Here is a 21,115-nt window from a genome sequence, read left to right as displayed (position 1 = left end):
TCTCCTAGCCTCTGTACAATCCTTTGTGTGATTTCAGATTCACAAAAAGTCCTCTCTACCTTCTTTCATCCACCTTTGCAAATATTATCAAAGTGGTTATGGCATTAAAGGATAAGGCTTGTTACCCTCAATATAACTGTACAATTCTTATAGGAATTGTTTTATAATTGTTTTATATTCCTTAAAGAAATTTGTTAATTTCTAAATCATTTCTTCCAATCAAACCTGTAAATGCTCAAAGTAGTGTTGTTTGATGTCCCCCTGTCGCAGATTAGGTGGAAGTCAATTCAGACATGTTTAAAGGGGTAGGAATGGAAGGGTAAATCTAAAATCTTGTTTATTTGGCCCCTGGCCTATTTGAGATGACTTCGATTATTCCAGGGGCACCAATGCATAGAACTTCAGTGAGAGTTGAGAACTACCTATAAAGAGAACTGATATCACCGGTTATATTGAATATTCTTTTTTTTTTTTTTTGGAGACACCATTACAATACTTTTAGTTATTTTGAGAAGTGTATATTATCTCTTCCAGGTTATTCAAAATGAAATTAGTCTTAACTCATTTAAAAAGGGCTGGTCCTGCAAATTTCACAATGTGATAAAGGAAAGATGTGGTCAAATAAAACCACTGGGACTTCTATTTCTAGAAATGATTGGAAATTACCTTCTTAAGGTCTTCAGGAAACAAGAAAAGATTAGCAGTGGTCAATTCCAAAATGTGAAGGTTCTACCTACTGCGCTCACCCCTTAATTATGGGAAATGTTTGAAGAGGCACGGTAGTTATTTTCAATTGCTAGAGTGAAACTTGGGAAGAAGAGTTGCCTAACCAAGGAGAATGCAGAATGAGATTTAGTAATCAAAATTGACACCTCAGATATACTCGGAAGTCAAATAGGTCGTCATGACAAGGGGAGCATAGATGCTACTCACTTCGTTCGTCCAATTCCCCTTAGCAGATGGGCAATAAAAGTCTGTGCATGCAGTAGAGAGGAATCAAAGCTTTTACATTGTCCCAGAATAACCAAAGGTAACAGCCTATCAGAAGCTCCAAGGAAGTGGGCTTGGTGTTGCCATTAATGAGGGAGGAACAGCTTGAACAGAAGGCAATGCTAGTAATCATATTTTGTGAAGAGGCATGACACCTTTATTCCAAGGAAAGCTATGTGCTAAGCACATCACCATTATAGTCCAGAAATATTTATCATGCTTATTATGGGTGAGGTAAGTTTATTTTCTTATTTCATTTTTCTACAGCATGATAGCTTGAGTGCAAATCCTTTTAGCTTCCCCCCCCCACCCATGGGGAGATGTTGAAATGTTAAGTGATAGAACTCAGTTCTTGCATTTGCTTATTGAGAGAATGTACTAAGACCAATTCCTGTGCTATTTCAAGACTGAAAGTGGCTGGACTTCAGTGAAATCTTCAGTTTAAAAAATTGCTATTAGATTTGATTTAGATTGAGGACAATTTTCAGATTTTACTATTACTCCTATTGTTCCTGAGCTGACAAGTTTTGACTGTACTTGGAAGCCTTTTCACCTGCCCACTACAAGAGACTTAGTTCCCCAGTAGTGTGTGACATGGAGAGAGGGGGCCATGTGAAGTTCTAGAGAAGGAGGAACATTGAAGCTGATGTCTGCCAGACACCTATGCCAAGTCATGGACTGTCTCCGGGCATTGGTGTGTCCCATCCGGCAGGACACATCAACGTGGGCAGCGAACCTAGATGGGGAGGAATGAAGGGACAAGAGACACGAAAGGTGACAGCAAGACAAGAGTTCTGATCAAGCTGCAAACTTTTATTGTTCACACAGGGGTATTTATATGCTGGGGATGGGGAAGCTCTCTTATCGGCAGTTGCTGGATGTCTGCACAAGGTGAGATAACCGCAGGATGTTTCAGGAAGATAGGTTTCAGGAAGATAGGTGGCCGCAGGATGTCTCAGGGAGATAGGTAGCTGCAGGATGCCTCCCAGGCAGGATGTCTCCCAGGGGGCTGTCAGGCTAATCTTTGAAGGAGAATTTCCTTCTAGTCCCTGACATTGGTGGAAACTTCTACAAATTGTGTTAGTTTCTGGTGGAGAGTGGGAACTTTCTCTGGTGGAAACGCAGCTGTGTGACATTTGTCTGTGTCACTGATCATCTTAGCAGCTACACCTGTCATGGAACACTATGTTGTACTCCAGTGGAAGGTGATGGAGTCTAACAGTTTTGAGCAAGAATTCCATCTACATACCTACATACATCCAGCTAATCTTACTGGATGACCTTGAGCAAGTCATGGAACCTTTTCAGCTTCAGTTTCTCCATTTGCATAACAGTGACAATTGTTTGGTATTGGTTTGTGGGTGATGAATCCCTTAAGATACTATATATAGAGTGCCCAGTAAAGAGTGTGGCACAGAGAGTGTATTCAACAATTCATCATTATCATAATCATCATTTTATTAATGTACAGATTATTAGTACTGAAACTATTATTTTTATACTAACTTTAATACTAACTTAGAAAGACAAAATCAATAGAAAATAATTTATTCACATCACTTTTGTTACAACTGAATAAAAACATTTTTTTTTTTTTATGTTATAACACACTCAGATCATCTGGGTGGTTCACCAGATTTGACTTGGCATGACTTCATGACTTCCACAAATTGTTGCCCTTTTTGAGGAACAAAATATTATTGCCATCAAAAATTGCTGGCAGACTGCAGTACAGGCTTCAAAAGGCCACTCAAAAACAATAATGTCAGTTCTATTAGAATTAGTGTGCAGACTCCTGAGTTATTTATTTAAAGGACACAATGATGTGTGACTATGTATGTTTCTTAAAAACATCCGTCATACTTATTTACAGTCAACCTTGTATGCCTTTTGTTGTTGTGTTATTGGGATAATAAATTATCAAAGACTGAATGCCATCTTCTGATTATTTTTATCTCAGCTTCCCTATTTATAAACCTGAATGTTCTTTTATTACATAAGTCTCATTGAAAGACTTTAATTATCTGTCTATTATTATATATTAGTTTCTACTCATGACTATTATAAATATCTATTTTATGGTACAAATTTTGGTTTGACACTGTAGTTCTTGGTTGATTAGTTGTTTATTTTGTGGGTAAGATTGTTAAGAATTTGTATTCATTGACAAGATTTTAGTATCAATCATTTATTTTTAATTAAATTTTGTGTACAGTAGAAAAATATTTCTCATACCATTTCTTACTACAATAAGAGATAAGCACTTTAAAAAGTTTTGAGTTTCTACCTTGCCACATAGAAGTTAATAAACACTTTATGCTAATATTTTTCATAGGTGCATTATTGCAATGGGCCTTGACAAAAAACCATCTTCAATGAAACCTAGGAAAGAGAAAAGCACTGATAAAAGAGAAGAACTGAGGAAGGATAGAGAGAATGGGATATCAAGAAGAAATGAGATGGAGGTGAACAAAACCTCTCTCTCAGCCACTTGTTCAGTTCAAGAAATAAATATGGGAGTCAGAGAAGTGAGAACTGCTATAGAAGAAATGGAACTTAAAGGAAAACAAAGACAAAAAGATTGGGAAAACAACCAAGGAAATACTTTCAAATATGGTAATAAATTATCATAGGGCTGTTTTGTTGCTGCTGCTATTACTTAAAATTTTAAAATTTTATCAAAAATATGCATTAAATGTTGCTCCTCAATAGAGATCTTTAGGCAGCTCTGTGTCCTGTAAGGAATCTCCAACCTGCTTCCCTGCTTCTTTGTATGGAGTCCTGCATCCCCTATCTTGGAGGAGTGCACACAGACCCCAAGGGTTGAAGGTGCCTGTTGTGAGGATGAGGGAGTAGAAGAGGAATTTCTGTCTGTGGGAGCCAGAGGCCCTATTGACTTTTGCACAGATCATTTTAACCAAATAGAATTTCACTTATTTCTTTAGGTTTTGAATGTTCTTTTCTTTAGTGAAAATGAATGGTTTTGTGTCAGGTAGGTATAATCTATATGATTATATGCTGAAGAGTATTCCATCACTAAAAGCAGTTGTCATAGGTTCATGGGTCTGGAGGCTGTCTGCTTTTTTTTTTTTTTTTTTTTTTTTTGCTTTTTTCTCTTTCCCGCCCCCTGGCTGTCTCCTCTCTGTTTTACACACACACACACACACACACACAACATCAAATATATTTATTTGATATTGTATTAGTCAGTTTTCCCTTGCTGTAAACAAAATACTTGTCCACAAAAAACAAAAACAACAAAACCCCAAAACAACAGTGTACAAAAAGTTTATTTGGGGTCACAGTTTCAGAGGTTCTGTCCGTGGCCAACCAACTCCATTTCTCTGGGTCTGAAATGAGCCAGAAATCAGGGTAGAAGGGTGTGGTTGAGGAAAGCTACTTAGTTCATGGTAACCAGGAAGGAGCGGGGTGAGGAGCCAAGAACAAGATATTATCCCCAAGGACATGTACCCAGTGACCTATTTCTTTCAGCCATGCCCTACTTGCCTATAGTTATCACCCAGTATTCTATTCACACTATGAATCCATCAAATGGATTCATCCACTGGTGATATTACAGCCCCAGGATCTAATCATTGCCTAAAAGCCCCACCTCTGGAGCTTGTTGTATTGGGAATATGCTTTGGACATATGAGCCTTTGGGCAGACATTAAAAGATCCAAATTATAATATATGTAGTAGGTATAACTATTCCCTGAATTTTACAGGCTGAAATTGGAGAGTCAGACACTAGTAAGAAAGTGGAACTAAGATTCATTAGAGATTTGTCCAGTTCTAAAGCTTAGAAATTCAAACCATGTGCAATCTTCTATAAAAGCTCTCCTAGATTCCAGATGGTTGTGGATTTAAAGAATCAGAAAGGGAGAGTGGCTGAGTGTCCCTTTTATACCAAGGAGACAAAGCCTAGATTAGAGGAACAATGACTACAGATTGGGTTGGCTTGTGGAAGGGCCGGCATCCCAGGTATTTTCTTCCTCATCTCATCTTGTTGCTGCCCAAGAGTTCAGAAATATGAGAGAAAAACCACAGATCTATTTTAGCACTGGACTTCATGTTTGCTTATTACTGAAATAAGGTGCTTTTCCTAAGAGAGATTTCACTCACAATACTTTTACCCAGTTCACCTCTCTCCATGATCCTGCCTAGTTTTTATCCTTATCTTGAACTGAGAATTTAAAATATTGGTAGCAGCATCAATTGCAAAGACATTAACACATGAGGATGTGTTTTCACTTGTTTTAACTTTAGTGACATGGAGGTTTATTAAAACCATGTTGAATAGAAAAAAAAGGCTTTCAATTTCTTCATTCTTTTTTTTTTTTTAAACCAACATGGCTAGAACTATGAGACATATACTTTATGCCTAAGATAGAGCTTTCCCCAAGGTCCCTTTTCTGTGTTGGCTAGTTAATAGAGTTTAAATAGACATTAAAACAAAACAAAATAATAACAACAACGACAAAGAAACCCAGCTGGGCTTTGACTCTGCAGAGCAGCCACTGATGTAGGTAGGAGCTGCAAGAAGCTTGAGTAGAGGTTCATGAAGGAGGTGGTGGCTGCATTGATGTTGACCTGGTTTTAACTCAAGTCCTCTTTACTTGGGATGGGAAACAATAAGCTAGTTAAATTCTCTAGAAGAAGGAAAAGGAGATGAAGGAGCAGAAAAAATTATGAAAAAAAAAGGAAGAATGCCAAAAAGCATCCCACTAGTCTTTTATACTGAAACCATGATTTGGTAACCCAAAGGTGGCTTGTGACTCACAGAAGGCTGATATTTAGACATGATGATAGTAGGGGTAGAACAAAGCCAGGCAGCCTTTCATTTTATATTCTGAAAGAAAACACAGAAGCTTCTGCAAAAGAGGATACAGGGACCAATCTTATGGTTTACTACACGTTCCTTCAATGTTATGCTCTATTTTAATAATGTAACTGTAATTATGTCCTAATTGTGTACACTTGTACTGATCTGATTTTAATCAGGTGCCTCCTCTAAAACATACTGCTGTCCAGGGAGTACATTTTGCATATGATTTCTCTTGCCCTATGATCAGTTCCCTCCACTAAAAAGTCACAATCACTGTTACTACTAGTCTCTGATGTTTATTAGGCACCTTCAGTTCATGGCACTGTGTAAAAGATTATTGCTTTTAATTCTATTTATTCATTCTATTTATTCATTGTACTGACCACATTATGAAGATATTAAAGCTTAAAGATGTCAAACAAATTGTTTAAGATCATATAACTATGGAATGCTCTTAGTGTTAGATACGTGACTGCCTGACTCCAAACCCCTCACATTTTACCACTATGCAATATGATGGATGGCATTGGAGCAGCCACTCATGTCCTGTCTGGCCCCCTGCTTATCTTGTGATCGGGGCAAATATCTTTAAAATGATATATGTATGTGTTCTGCCATTCAGCTTAATCCCTCCACTTTTGAACTCTTCTGCAGTTCCCTAAAATGACCAATGGCCTTTCTTTGATTCCATTCTATCCCCACTCATCAGTGGGAGGTATGTTCCAAGATGTTCTGCAGATGTCTGAAACCATGGATAGTTCTGAAACCTATCTATATTATGTTTTTTTCCTATAATAATAGTTTATAAATTAGGCACAGTGATTAAAGTAATAATAAAATAGAATAATTCTGAACATATATTCTAATTATTTAAAATTTAGTAATTGTTTAACTTCTAGAATTTTCTATATAATATTTTCATGCTGCATTTGATCACAGATGACTAAAACCACAAAAAATGAAACCTCATTAGAGGGAGGAACTACTGTACTCGGCACAACCTCAAATAATTGACCATGAGTCCTATATAAAAATCCACAGTTACCGAGCCCAGTAGTATTGAAACGTTACTGAGGACTCTATATAAAAGCTAGTATAAAACAAATTCGATATCTCTTGTGTGTCTACTTTTATTTTCTCATCAAAAATTGGAGGTTTCTTAATGGCAGCATTGTCTTATTGTATGGTTTTAATCTTGCAGTTTTATTCTTGTCTTCATAGGACATTCTCAGTGACAGCTTATTGATTGTTAGTTACCTGAGCCAAGAGATGACTATCCTTTAACCTGGCCAGCAATTCTTGAATCAAAATATAAAAGTTTTATTAGTATTTCCTGTTAGTGTCATGAATTATGAACCAAATTCTTCATCTTCTTGCTTGTTTAAAAAGATTATTTTAACCTTTGTTTTATTTATTTTTATGTGGTGCTGAGGATCGAACCCAGCGCCCCTGAACAGGCCAGGTGAGCGCTCCACCACTGAGCCACAGCTCCAGCTGTGGCTTATTTTATAACTTTGTTTTACTGAAGTTCACATTTCTTGTTTAAACATATTAAATATTTTTCATGAAAGTATTTTTGTGAATTCTCTTTTTTTTGCATTCTTCATTATAGATTTTTATTTCATTTTGCCTTCTTATATCTCCCACATTTGTTCTCCACATTAACAGAGCTTTCTTTATATGCATAGGGCATCTATTTCTAAATTAAGTTTCTTTTATTGCAGCAGGGTGGACAGCTCTCAAGTAAATTACCCAAGAGGCCCCACCACTGGAAGAGAAGCCAGAATATCTAATAACTAAAACTCACAAAATTGAGAAGTCTTTATTTTCCCTGTAATTTTTATGTTAAGGATAATTATTTATTTGCTTAATTGGTTCTGCATGAGATCCTTCTGCTCTCTATCTTTGGCATGTTGTCACTTCAAGATTTTTAGGGTTTTTTTTGGTGAAAGAAAAAGGGAAACAATTAAATATGAAAGGTGAAAAATTATAACCACGAGGGACTTCTGGAGTTTATCTGATATGACAATTTCCTTTTCCTGCTACAGATTTGTTGCACCTCTGTTGGGAATGAAGCAAATTTGTGACTGTGACAAGAATAGTTTATTTTGTAAGAATTTTTATACTTGGAATGTGACTATTTCATTTATTGTAGTGATGAATAATATACATGATTTCACTCTCACCTAGGTATAGAATCCTTCACAATGCTTTTCTTAATGTCCATTTGGTTCTCAAAGGATGTACTATTCATAGCGTTACTTCTCAGAGCCTTTGAACTTATTAATTGAAATTTTCCACGTCACTGTTCATTAACTTGATATCCAAATATTTTGAACATTCTTCATATGAAATATGACCTCATTGGGTCTCCAAATTAACTTTCATTATTATAATACTGTTCTCTTCATTTTTAATTTACTTCTCATTTATTGTCTTATCTCAAGTTCCTCTCATTCCCTTTCGGTCATTGTAGATGATGATGTTCATTTGTAAATGAACTTTTATTAGGTTTCAGTCTTGTCATTTGGGGCCTCATTTCTTTTGTGCTCTCGGGTACATAACTGATTGCTGTCTTCGATCACTTCCTGTTACTTTTCCATGTTCGCTAATTGTGTGAAAAAGAAGCAGCAAAGGAAGGCCCCCAGAAGAGGAGATAATGGAGTCAAAGTTCTCATTAAAGTGAAATAGGTTAAGTATCAGGGACTCTATCTTCATTCTCACAGTGGAGATTTTTTTTTTTTTTTCAGAATATGAAGAAGATTTTGAAATAGATGAGGAGAAACAAGATGAGAAAGCTAATGAAGAAGGACAGGCTGGTGATCAAATGAATGGAATATCAAAGTCACCCTCAGAGGATGAAAAAGATAATTTAGGCCCTGAGGAGAGTGAAATCTTGTCATTGAAGGCACCAGATGCTGATGACAATGTGAAAGATGAGGATGATGGATGCTCTGAGAGTGAATCGGAAGAGAATAAACAAGGCGAGTTGTTTGGCTTATCGTTGGCTTGGGCTGCTAAGTCAGTGTGTTACTGCTTTTCTCTCCCTGATATTTAATAAGATAATCTTTCTTTAAGCAGATGTTTAGACCATGTTACATAACAACAGGATGCTGGACAATCAACCTCCCATAGGTATCCAAATTTCAGATGTGTTCCTTAATCCTCTTTCCTTAGTTTGATGGAATTTTTCAATAGGTTTTTTGTCAAAGCTTGTGATACATCTTCAATTTACTCAGAAAGAAACTATATAATTTTTATCACAATTTTCTCTTACACACACACACACACACACAAACACACATACACACACACATGCATGCACACCATTTTGTGCCTTTTGAAAAATGACATGTAGCTCTTGCTCCGTAAAAGGAAAAGCTGAAAATTTGTACCTTTAGTTCTTTCTATTTTTTCCCTCATTTTTTTTCTTTTACTTAACTTACCTTAAGCACAGAATACAAGCATATTAACCTCATGGAAGAGTTTGTGGTCTCCTTATAATCTTTAACCATAAAATGACTCCAAATGTTCACAGAGAAAATACAGTATTCAGGTAGCAAGAGAAACTTTCATTACCCGAGGCATACATACATTTTTAAGACATTTTAAAATATCTTAATTCACCAAATTCTGTTCAATACAAGAAGAAATACATTTTTTTCTGCTTTGTCCTATAAGAGGATTTGGCCAAGGCTCTGTGGTTTCTAGTTAATCAAATATCTTTCTTGGTACATATTGAGCATTTCCCAGCAATAGCAATAAACCTCTCTTATATTTACGTATTTGTATGTTTTTGTAATTTGCTTCTGACTAGAGAACAATGTCACATTACAATTATGTTTTGAGTGGCTGTCCATTTTTTCCATTCTTTTTACCCCTCAAAATTTTTTTCCTGTATTAAATCCCATAATTTTAAATTTATGGAACACTTTAGGATAATATGAGCAGGGAGTAAGTAATCAAGTAATCACAAAGCAAATAGTTTGCAATTGCACCGTCTTCAAAAAATAATTCAAACAATTCTAAAATTTTATGCACAAGTGTGCAAGGCAATAATAATGACAATGATAATAATAATAATAATAAAATAGAAATCATTTAGAGTAAAACAGAAATAATTTTGCTAGGAAGCTGAGATGGAACTATGACTATGTTTGCAATAAAAATCTAATCCTGAACTTCCTTATAGCCAAGGTAAAAAGTAAAACAATTCAAAAAAATTAGGATGAAGTTAACTACTAGTAAATTTGAAAACAAGATTTTCACTCATTTTTATTAACTACTTAAGATTAATGGTTAGACACTAAAATATATTTTAATGTTTTCAATCAGGCCTTCTCTATATAATTTCTCTTAATACCTATGTTTTATGTTTCTTAGATTAGATATGCTTCATATATATATATATATATATATATATATATATATATATATATATATATATTTTCTCATTTTGAATGTGAATTTTGGAATTAAGTTTATGTGCCTATAGGCATAGAGAAGGTTAAAGAAGTCAATAGAAAAGTGATATCACCTGAGTCAATAATTTTAAAGCAATTACACAAGTGACTTGAACCTGGAAAAGGATTGAAAATGTGTTTGCATGTAAATATATCTGATTTAAAACATAAAAGACTCTTAATTTTTTATTTCTACAATAATGGTGGGAGATTTTCAAGTTGTTGGTTTCATGAAGATTCTGGAACTCTGAATATCAGTCACCTAGGGATTAGTTTTGAGCTATGTAATCATGTTGTTTGGGGGTATTGAATGGATTCTTCTAAGACAGCATAATTTGTGTGTGTGTGTGTGTGTGTGTGTGTGTTCAAACAGAGAAGGATGTTAGCAGTATTTCAAAAGGCATCAAATTGATAATGTAATAAATCACATAATAGCTTGCTGTTTATTAAGACTTACTATGTGCTAAGCCTTTTACTAAATGTTTTATATGACATTTAATTTACTTCAAATAATTTGGAAAAACACTTTTTTCTTTTAATCTCCATTTTATAAATAAATAAACTTTGAAATGGTAAATTAAGTAATTCCCAAGGTCACATAGCCAGAAAGTAGTGGAAACAGTATGCAAATATTACCCAACTTCAGAGTCTAAAATTTGGAGAAAATCGCATTTCTTCAAAATCAGAAAATATCCCCTTGCCTAAAATTAAAGTAAGTCGCTCCAATAGGAGGATTTTTGTTTCCTTAAAGCATTTATGTTGAGCCCTTTATCTTATCTACAACTTTTGTTTGTCTTACTTTGTTTCTAAAAAGAGGAAATAAAAATGGGCAACTTGTAATTTCACCCACATTTGTCTTTCTCCCCCCTAGACTGAGTTCTGTGTTTACTCTGAGGCTTTTTGCTAAGTTCTAGCTCATCCCTCTCCTCTTCCATTACTCTGCCCACTTTAGCAGCCTCCACAGAGTTTTTTGTTTTATGAAGCTCTCTTCAGTGGTTCATTTTACATTCATTGATTCAATCTGTGTTAAATGTTGTCCTTCAAATTATTTGTACACATTAATAATACGTAAATTATTTACACTAGGAAAGCCAGGACTGTGTGTTATTCTTGTTATTTATATAAATATAAAAAATAACACAGTTCTATGGTGTTTGGTTAATACCATGATGTCTAGGTACATTTATGCTATATAATTATTATTGGAATTTCCAAAAAAATATATTTAGCAGCATTGTATAGATACAGAATATAGAATGTTTAAATAGGTATGCAATAAAAAAGCTATAAGAATATAGCCAGTTCACAAAGCTTGGAAAATTTAATGGTCAAAAATTAAGTTGGTCAGCTGTTTTCTTTTGTTGTTTTGATATTGATGTCATCAAACTATCCTTTTAAAAGGTCCTTTTGCATCCTGGGCATCTACATGAAAACACCATTATTCTGAAATAAAATCTCATTGCTTATTGCTGTCTCATTCCTTCACCACCAGGTTCACTTACTTTCCATCCCTTTATTTTGATAATCTACCTTTGCGTTATTCAAAAACATGTCTTTTAGCCTGTGAAGTATCAGAATTAGAGATTTCATTCAGCAAATAACTAGCATGTATTTAAAATGATGACATGATAGATTCCTCCACTCTGTTGAAAAGCAAGACAGCATTTCATCTTCAAAAGTGTAAGAGGCATATTGTGACCACTGAAACTCAGACACCAGCACATCCGTTTTATTGACATGATTAAGAATCTTGCTGTTAGTATTTGGATGTGTTTCATTTGAACCTGCCTGCACCTGTTCCCAGAGGGCAAACAATTGCCCAGGCTGTCACTCTTGTGACAAGTCAGCCCCATTTAAACTGCCAGCTAACAATTGTGCTGGCCCGCCTTGATGAACACACTGTGCTGAGCAGCCCGTGAGTGATAGAGTGCTGTGGACTGAACGCTGACTGAGAGAGGACTCTGGTTTAGGAATGATGTGTGAGCCTTCCTATCATTTAAAAAGAATGACAGCCTCCTTTCTCTGCATTTGTGTTGGCAACCCCAGGCACTAATTTACCAGTTGAAAATATATTGTCACAGATGAATGTTATAAGGTTGCAGGGAAAGTATCATGTCACTGGGAATATGCTTTTATTCTTTTATGGACAGTTTGGATGATAGTGCCTATGAGTAAGAGGTAAAGACTAAGTAGCTCCTTATGAGAGGGATGAGGGAGAGACAGAGACAGAAAACAGAAAATCATTTCCCAGTATATGAAGAGAGCAAGACGTGAAGCTTTTTTTTTTTAATCTAGTAAGAAAGATAATGATTTCTTTCAGTTATTTTTGACTCTCTTAGAAGTCATTTTTATAAATGGAGAGTATTCCTCAATCCACAGTCATGTCTCAATAATCAAAGTAGGAAGTCACAGCTTTAAGGTGGGTACTTTAATGCAACACCATTCCTTAGTTTACACTAAATATTTTTGTATGAGTTATTTCTCTGTGGTCTTAGTTCTTCCCTGTTATACAACAATGCCACTATCTAGACACTCAGGAAACTTTTGTGAATGAGGGGCTGATTGACTGCATTAATAAACTAAAATATAAAACTTACACAACAAAATATAAGGAGATTTTTTTCCCTCTGATATATCTATGTTTACCTGTAGATATTCATTTGTACAAAGTAATGCACATATTTTTCCCGTTGATGAATTGAGACAATTCATGGCAATTGTCTGTATGAAGATATATGTTCTTATAGCTAATTACTACTCTTACCCGAAATTTAATGATTTCCATCTCCATTTTCATTAAGCACATATCCATTCTATTATATTTATTGAGTATAAATCATTTGTCTATTTAGGTATTGTTTAACATAAAGATATTGACTGAATCCTAGTATTTAATGTAAAATATTAACAGTTTCAGGAACTCATGAGCATAATCAAGATAGAATTATTCATACAAGTAGTAGTAGAATATTTAAATTCATTTGTCATGGTTCATTTGAAGAAAACAGGAGTGTCACTGATGTAGATTTTGCCATAAATTCTTAAGACTAAGGAATAAGAAAGGGGGTTGTGGTGAATTTCCACAATTACTTCATTAGTATTTGTTAAGTAGCTGAAATGTATATATATTTACATTTTTATATATTTAATTTATATATATATATATATATATATATATATATTTATAAACTATATATACATGATACTATTTATATAAATACATAGGTATTTATATAAATTATATAAATACCTATGTATTTATATATAACATTGACGATGATATATATCATCGTCAATGTTATAAATAAACCTGGTAAGGTTTTGGCTGCTATATTTTGCTGTATTCATATTACATACTTCAGAGTGTCTTATGTGTGCTTTGGACTCCAGAGTGGTTGACAAAATGAAGATTAACTACTGGAAGTTGAAAAAGGAGGGCAGACTATCTCATGAGTTCTGATCTTGGAGAGAACTATATCCCACTTGTCTTTGAGTGGTGACAGTAGAAAATTAACTAAAAGGAGCAATAGTGAGTCCATGATAGTCGGACCTTCCTGTTTCAGAGTGGTTAAGTAGGTAGAGGGGTTTTGGTTTTACTGCCTTGTATTAATGCAATACAATTGTTTTGCAAAACTTTCTGCTTTGTAGCTAATAGCCATTGAATATTATTTAATGTTTTTGGACCTCACTTTTTGAATCTAGAAGGAAAGAAGATAGGGACTACTCCACAGGATTAAATAAGATGTTTATAAAGAGTTTACCACACTGTTTGGTATATAGTAAGTGCATAATCATGATCAAGCTTTATTATTTTTTTCTTCAGTAAATGGTAGCTATAATGACAAAAAATAAATTTATTAGAATATACCACATATATGATAGGAAAAGACTAAAAGTTATAAGGAAATGGTTAATTTGATGAGGTTAAATTTCTGCTATGGAATTTTTATGATGACTTGTAGAGAACAAGTAGAATTATCTCTATTTTAAAGTCTAGAAAACAGAGATTTAGAGAAATTATGTACCATAAGCAAACTCAAAGCTAATTAGTAGCTGAGTTATGATGGAGACACCTACAGTTTGTGTTACAGAAGAACATATTATTTTATCTCAATTCTATGTTTTATAAAATAAGATTTTATTCACAATGATGAAACAAATACAGGACTCGTTCTCAAAGAGATATCTATAACATGAAAAGGGAAGAAGGATTTGAGGACTAATTGTGATGAGAATAAGTCACAGATGCTGCATAGAATGTGAAACAATGGGATCAAACTTGCTGGCTTTGGCCAAGGCATCCAGCACTGAGTGCAGACCTTTTCTTTGCCAAAAGGACCAAGAACAAGTCCTTTCAGCATTAATACCAGAAAGAGACAAATGGAATCAAGAGGAGGTAAAGTTGTTTACCAACATGCCTCCAAGAGACATTTTCCCTCCTAATGAAACAATTTACATATATGCCCCTAAATTTCCTCTATATGAAAGTTTTTTTTAATATAAAAATGTGTTTCATTTCAAAAAGAATAAATAGAAATCATTTTGAAAATCTCATTCCATGGCCCTGAAGCTTTTGGAGTTTTTTTGTAAGCAAAATCTTACTCTAGTCTGTATGGAAAATGAGAGCAAGAAATGAGACTGAAACTGAATTATACCATGAGGTTAGAGAGAGATTTGAAAACTGAAATGAGTTTATATAGGAGGTCAGGTGCCCTCGCCACTTCAAGGCCATTCATTCTCCTGATCTTTCTTTGCTGAAGGACTGACTCAAAATTGAACCAGAGCGTGTGTCAGCCTTTTGAAATAAAATAATACAATTAATAGAAGCTACTAAAGAAGATAGAAGAGTGTTTATTTTTTTATCAAATGAACAATACTCAAGGCCAAAAGAGGGAGTCATCATGCCAATATACTGGTGATAGATGTAGTTTTGGAAGCTCAGATTAAGTATAACATTGTATCCTAACTAACTGCAATTAATGAAGGCTATGGATGAAATTGCTAGTAAGCAAGATTTGCTTTCCCTTTTTAAAAATAGCTATATCCTTACAATCCTTACAAGTGGGGAGAGCATGGACCCTAAAGTCTTTGAACTGATACAAATCCAAAGGAGAACAATTCTCCTTGATCTGCCATCTTCCCTTGCATATCAAGATTTTGTAAAATGGAAAATAAAGAATAAGTGGCTAAAATATGTGATTTCTTTGAAGAATAGTGGTCATCTGGTGTGCTTGTCAAGGTACCAGGGAGATAAGAACAAATGGAATTATGCTTAAGGGGTTCTGTTGCTCAAAGGCTTTTTTCCAGTTTGTTTGTTTGTTTGTTTTTTGCTGCTGTGAAGCATCTCTCAAATCTTGGTGGAAACTCTGATATGTCTCTGTGACTATACATAAAATGCTCAGACCTGTCATAGAGAGCTGATGGGGCTGGAGGGACAGAGAGAAGAGAATAAAGGTAAAGACAGGCATTTTTTTTTTCTCTTAAACTCTGTGTTAGCTGCTTCAGCCATCTGTGTAGCTGTCACACAGAAATAAAAGAGAAAAAAATGAATAAGAGCACAGAGAAAAAGAGAAAACAAGAAAGCTAGGCAGCATTTATGTGTAGGCTATTTCCTTTGAAAATTTTTCTATAATAACAATTATAAACCATATCTATTGGTCAAAAAATTTGTATTTCTGTGCTCCAGAGCAGCGTATACAGTGAATTTTGTGCTATGCATCTTTCTTATAGAGCCTTATAGAGTCAATGTTTATGTTATGTTCTTTTGAGGTTTTTTTGAAGATTTTTTGGGGTAGTATGCAAACCACTGTTGACTGCTTTAAATTTCTGGACCTTGTATCTGTGGCACCACCTGAATGGATGGCTCAAGTCTTTTTTTCTGGCTTGGCATGCTCATCCCGCAGCTTCTGCACTCTCTGCCTTTTTCAGAGCCCTCCCTTGAATTATGGGAGTTGTTTCACCCTCAGAGACAAAGAGCCTGCAAGTGCAAAGGAATTTATATTCTCTAGGGTGGCCCATAGCTAGTATCACACTGATCCAAAGGATGAAAAGTCAGCTCCATCTTAATTTAATTATATCCTTTTAGTATAACTTAGACATCAGAGGTCCCTGTTGGAACAGGCTGAGGTTGAGTCCTTGTTTTCAAATAGCTCCTTGGCTGATCATTTCTCTTCCTGGCCTGGGTTCCTCCATTCCCTTAAATGCTTCTCCTGGAGCATATTTTCAATACAGTACTTGCACTTGCAGTTTGATCTCAATGCCTTGCTTCAAGGCAACTAGAAGAATGACAATATCTCCTTCAACACACACACACACACACACACACACACACTCACATAAACACACACATACTTCATTTAACAACATTCATTAAATATCAACATAATGTGTAAATGCACAGATTTTACCAGGGTGGTGAATACTATGGTAGACAAAAATGGGAGGATCATACACAGAGAATACTAGGTTTATATAAGAGGATAAATAAATACATACTTGCTATCAAAACAAAGGATAATTCATTTTTTTCTATAACAAAGTAGATATTTAGAAAGATTTTCCAATAAAATTAGTTCTAAAATGCAAATCAAAACAATAGGTTTGGGTTTTGATTAAATACAAGCTCTTATGAAAAACTTGTATAGTTCATAGATTAGACAGAATTTTCTTTTTTATGATGATTATGTGGGGAATGTTGGAAAAGGAAATCAAGTCTACTAAGCTATATTTTTAGAAACTTTAGTATGATTTATTACTAATATAGTTTCCACAATTAAATGAGATTCTTTATGGAACAACAATAATATCATCATATTTATCTCCCATTTATATTAAAACAGCTTCAACAATCTCATCCGGAAGTCACCCATATTCTAGTGACAGTGAAGATGATCTTGCAGAAAGAGCCAGTGAAGTACATGTTGAAAACAGTACACAAGAAAGTCCTAGAAGTTCATCTGCTCAGGAGCTGAGTGAAAATGGTGAGTCAGAAAAATCCCATCATCTAATTGAGGAATCCTTAGAAATTGAAACTGAAGACCAAGATATAACAAAAGCAGCTGTGGAGACCCAGCCTCTGCCAAGAGAGGAAAGCTGTGAGAACGTTCTTGAAGAAATGCAGAAAGGAACCCAACAGATTGCAGAGAATTTATTTGAGAAGTCCAGGAAACCTACCTCCAAGGAAGAAAAGGAAAAGAGTAAGCTTTGGGAAATAGGCACCACTAAGGTGAAGGACAAAACAGCAGGTCTCCCTGAGGTGGAGAAAGAGGGTAAGTATGGCCTCTGAGTTGACTTGCCATTGTCCCCATGCATGGAAGCTGATTTTGGCCATTGCATACTGCCCAAACTTGGGAAATACTGCTGTGATACGGTAGAGGGATTCAATATTTTCCCTTTTGTCTCTTTGTCACATAATCATACATGTATTTTCAGCTTGCTGATTTCCTTCTATTGCATTTTTAAAATTATTTGACAATTCTTACACGATGTGTTTCCTATTTTTCTGTATATTCTTTCCTATGGAAATTCTATCTCAAGAATCAAATAAAGCACAATACATATCTGAAAGCTTGCAAGGGTTATGTGTGGCTTCTTAGAGTTTAATACTAGCAACGCTCTTTGTTGTTAGCTATATGTGTGCACTTATCCATAGCTTACTTTGATAGAAGCTTATCATGTTCTAAGCACAGTTCTAAAGGCATATATTAACTCATCATATCTTGCAAGATCCCAGTCTTTCCAAGGTTGAGGTAATGCAATCATTATCTCTTTTCGACAGATGAAAAACAAAACAAAACAAAAAAACGTGTCTTGAAGAGGTTAGGTTTTGCCAAGTATTATACAACTAATTTGGGGTCTTTCAAGGATTTGAGTTCAGGCATAGTGGTTTCAGAGTTGCCAAAGATTTCCTACTGCATCCTTGTAGTTGAAATTTAGATTTAGGTAAAATTATAAGAATTGCCTAAGACACCCTAAACTTGACTTGGAGTTCTATAAAATCGAGTTCTTTGTGATCCCTGGGTTTCCTAGGTGTGTAGGATGGTGGCACTTAATATGGCAAGACTAAGGAATGTCCAGATCAGAAGACCCCAGGACCTTAGATACATGGAAGGCCTCATGGTTTTCTAACCTTTGGGAGAATAGTGAAAGAACCAGTGGACAGCTGGATGCAGGGATCTCACAAAGTGTCCTGTGCCCCGTCACTGGTTGCACCCCTTCCCCCTTCCCTGTTCTCTTATCAGTGTCCCCTGCCAATGCAGAAACCATTCCTGATTCCATGATAACATTTTTCAATTTTTAATGTGATGAAAATCCAGGTGTGTTTTAAAGACTTAATGTCGATATTTCAGCCCATAAAAGTGGTTATTCCTGGGGCCCACAGCTAGGAATGAAGGATGATAAATAGTTCTCTTTCCATTCTGTTCAACTGTTAATATTAACATTGTACTATGTGCTGAGCATCATAGTCAATAAAAAAACATGTTAGAGAGTTCTTGACACACAAATAACTGGACAAAGTTTAGTAGTTATCCAAAAAAGCAGAGAAGGTCCAAATATCATGAGCCTTCAAAGAAAGAAAAGTCCCCCCTTTTTTTTTTTTGAGATACTCTGAAAGTTTTCATGAAGAACAGGTTTGAGGACTTTAAAGTTCCGATACAATTTTGGGGGTTGAATGCAGGATGATAAAAGTGCATTCCACGTACTAGTATGCAATGACCTTAAAATAAGTTATCAATAATAACCATGGTAGAAGCTACTAATTATGTTTATATTTTTAAATGGCCCAGAAAATCCTAGAAATGTGCTTTTTGAGCCTTTACCAAAAAGTTTGTTAATCCCTCCCTAAAATTATAATACAAACTCTCAACATTTTCAAATCGTTTTTGCCATGCATGAATCAAAATTCCTGTTAAAATATATTTGAAATCCTTTCATAAAATAATTTGAATCTTTGGTCTTGGATTTCATGGTTAAATTATGGTATATCAGAACATTTCTAGATTATTATATAACAGAAAAATTTCGTAATTTGGAAAGCTGTTAATTAAAAAGGTAGAGGGGTGGGTTGGGGTGTAACTCAGAGGTAGAGCGCTTGCCTAGCATGCCTGAGGCCCTGGGTTAAATCCCCAGCACTGCAAAAGAAAAAGTAAAAAGGTAGAGTTGTTAAAGTTCAGTAGTAGCATTGATATTACTATTATTATTTTGTGTTTCTACTTCAGAAAGCTACATTGTTTACCTTTTGTAAAGTAGGATGCACATAAAACAGGTTATAATTAGGCAATAGAATAGCAATAGCAGAAATATACTATGATCATGTCACTTAGAAAAGAGAAGGGTTTTCCCTCCTTTGATTAGTGAAATGATAAATATATTGGTTTATTATTTTTTCTCAACTACATTGGAAACCTGTTTTTAACTTGATAACTTCAACAATTTAAAAACATTTTGTAGTTATTTTTTTTAATTAAGGGAGGTTCAACAGTAGATGGCAAGTTGAGGGACTATTTATTTTTGTTAAGCTCTAATATTTGTGCTAAGTCTTTTTATTAATGTTTATTCTTCATTTCACCTAATGCATACACGGAATAACGTTTAGAAAATAGAGAAAGATAGTTTCAAATAATCATCCATAGGTTTATCTTGCAATAAAAACAACTTCATATTTCTAAACCTAGGGTTGCAAAAGCTATGTTGTCATATTTTTATAAAATGTGTACTTCTTTGTATCTTAATGTTATACCATGATCATTTTCCATGCTATTATATAATCTTTATAAGCATATTTAATGTCTGTGTTCTATTCTGTAATTTTTCTCATGTACAAACCATTTTACAATGTTGGATATTTTCTTATTTTCACTATTATTAGTAGTAGTACTTTAGTACTTAATTACCTTTATTATTTCAAATTTGTAATTATTTCCTTCAGATGGCTTCCAAGAATAGTTTCTGGTTCAAAAGTTAATTGTTTTGATAAACTATTTTTTATTTTTTAAGGTGGATGGCTTTAATCAAATTGAATAGCAAAATATGAAGACATTTTAGCAATTGTTTCCACATGTAATGATGTTGTCTATGATGTTACAACACAAAGTAAAGCACTAGGCTTCAGAGGTCACTCTACAAAAAGTCTCCTTTACCTACTGAACTAAAATCTAATTCCTTTAAAGAAAATAGTTTTTTTTTTAACAAATCAGCTATGCCAAACACTGATTTTTTCTCTATTATAAGCTAATTTTTAAAATGTCGTTTTAGATGATCATTCCAAATACTTTTCCTATTTAAAACACCTTAAAATGTCCCTAAGATAAAGTTCTTTACCTTTTTTTTTAATTGGTTCTTTTTAGTTACACATTACTATACAATATACTATGGCATATTTATAGAAGCATGGGATATAATTTGTTTTAATTCAGTCCCCAGTATTTGTCTTTCCCCTCCCTTTCTCCTACCACCTGTTCCCGTTCCTTTACTCTATTGATCTTTCTGCTATTTACTTATAGTTTTCTTGTGCTTTTTTAAAATTAGTGTCATGTGGATGTATATGATAGTGAGATTCACTATAGTATATTCATACATGCACATAGGAAAGTTATGTCAAATTCACTCCACTGACTTTTCCTACCCCATCCCTCCTTTCTTCATTTTATTCTTCTTTGTTTTTTCCTTTGATCTTCATTGTTTTAATCCACTCCCCTTGTTTTGGATTAGCTTCTGCATATCAAAGAAGTATTTAATCTTTGTTTTTCTGTGGATGGCTTATTTCACTTAGCATGATTGTCTTCAGTTCCATCCGTTTGCCAGCAAATGCCATAATTTCATTTTTCTTTTTAGC

General features: G+C 34.5%; 1 protein-coding gene across 4 annotated transcripts in view; it reads left to right on the top strand.

Moving 5' to 3' along the window:
- Erich3 (glutamate rich 3) overlaps positions 1–21,115 on the top strand; it is a 102,964-nt gene that overhangs the window by 64,161 nt on the left and 17,688 nt on the right. For all 4 annotated transcript variants that reach the window (XM_048814080.1, XM_048814081.1, XM_048814082.1 and 1 more), the window contains 3 exons: positions 3,326–3,606; positions 8,569–8,802; positions 17,121–17,549. In XM_048814080.1, the coding sequence (XP_048670037.1) occupies positions 3,326–3,606; positions 8,569–8,802; positions 17,121–17,549 (944 nt within the window). The remainder of the gene's footprint in view (positions 1–3,325; positions 3,607–8,568; positions 8,803–17,120; positions 17,550–21,115) is intronic.

Source organism: Marmota marmota, unplaced genomic scaffold (assembly GCF_001458135.2).
Source record: "Marmota marmota marmota unplaced genomic scaffold, marMar, whole genome shotgun sequence".
NCBI classification, from domain to species: domain Eukaryota; kingdom Metazoa; phylum Chordata; class Mammalia; order Rodentia; family Sciuridae; genus Marmota; species Marmota marmota.
This window is presented reverse-complemented; position numbering and strand designations above follow the sequence as displayed.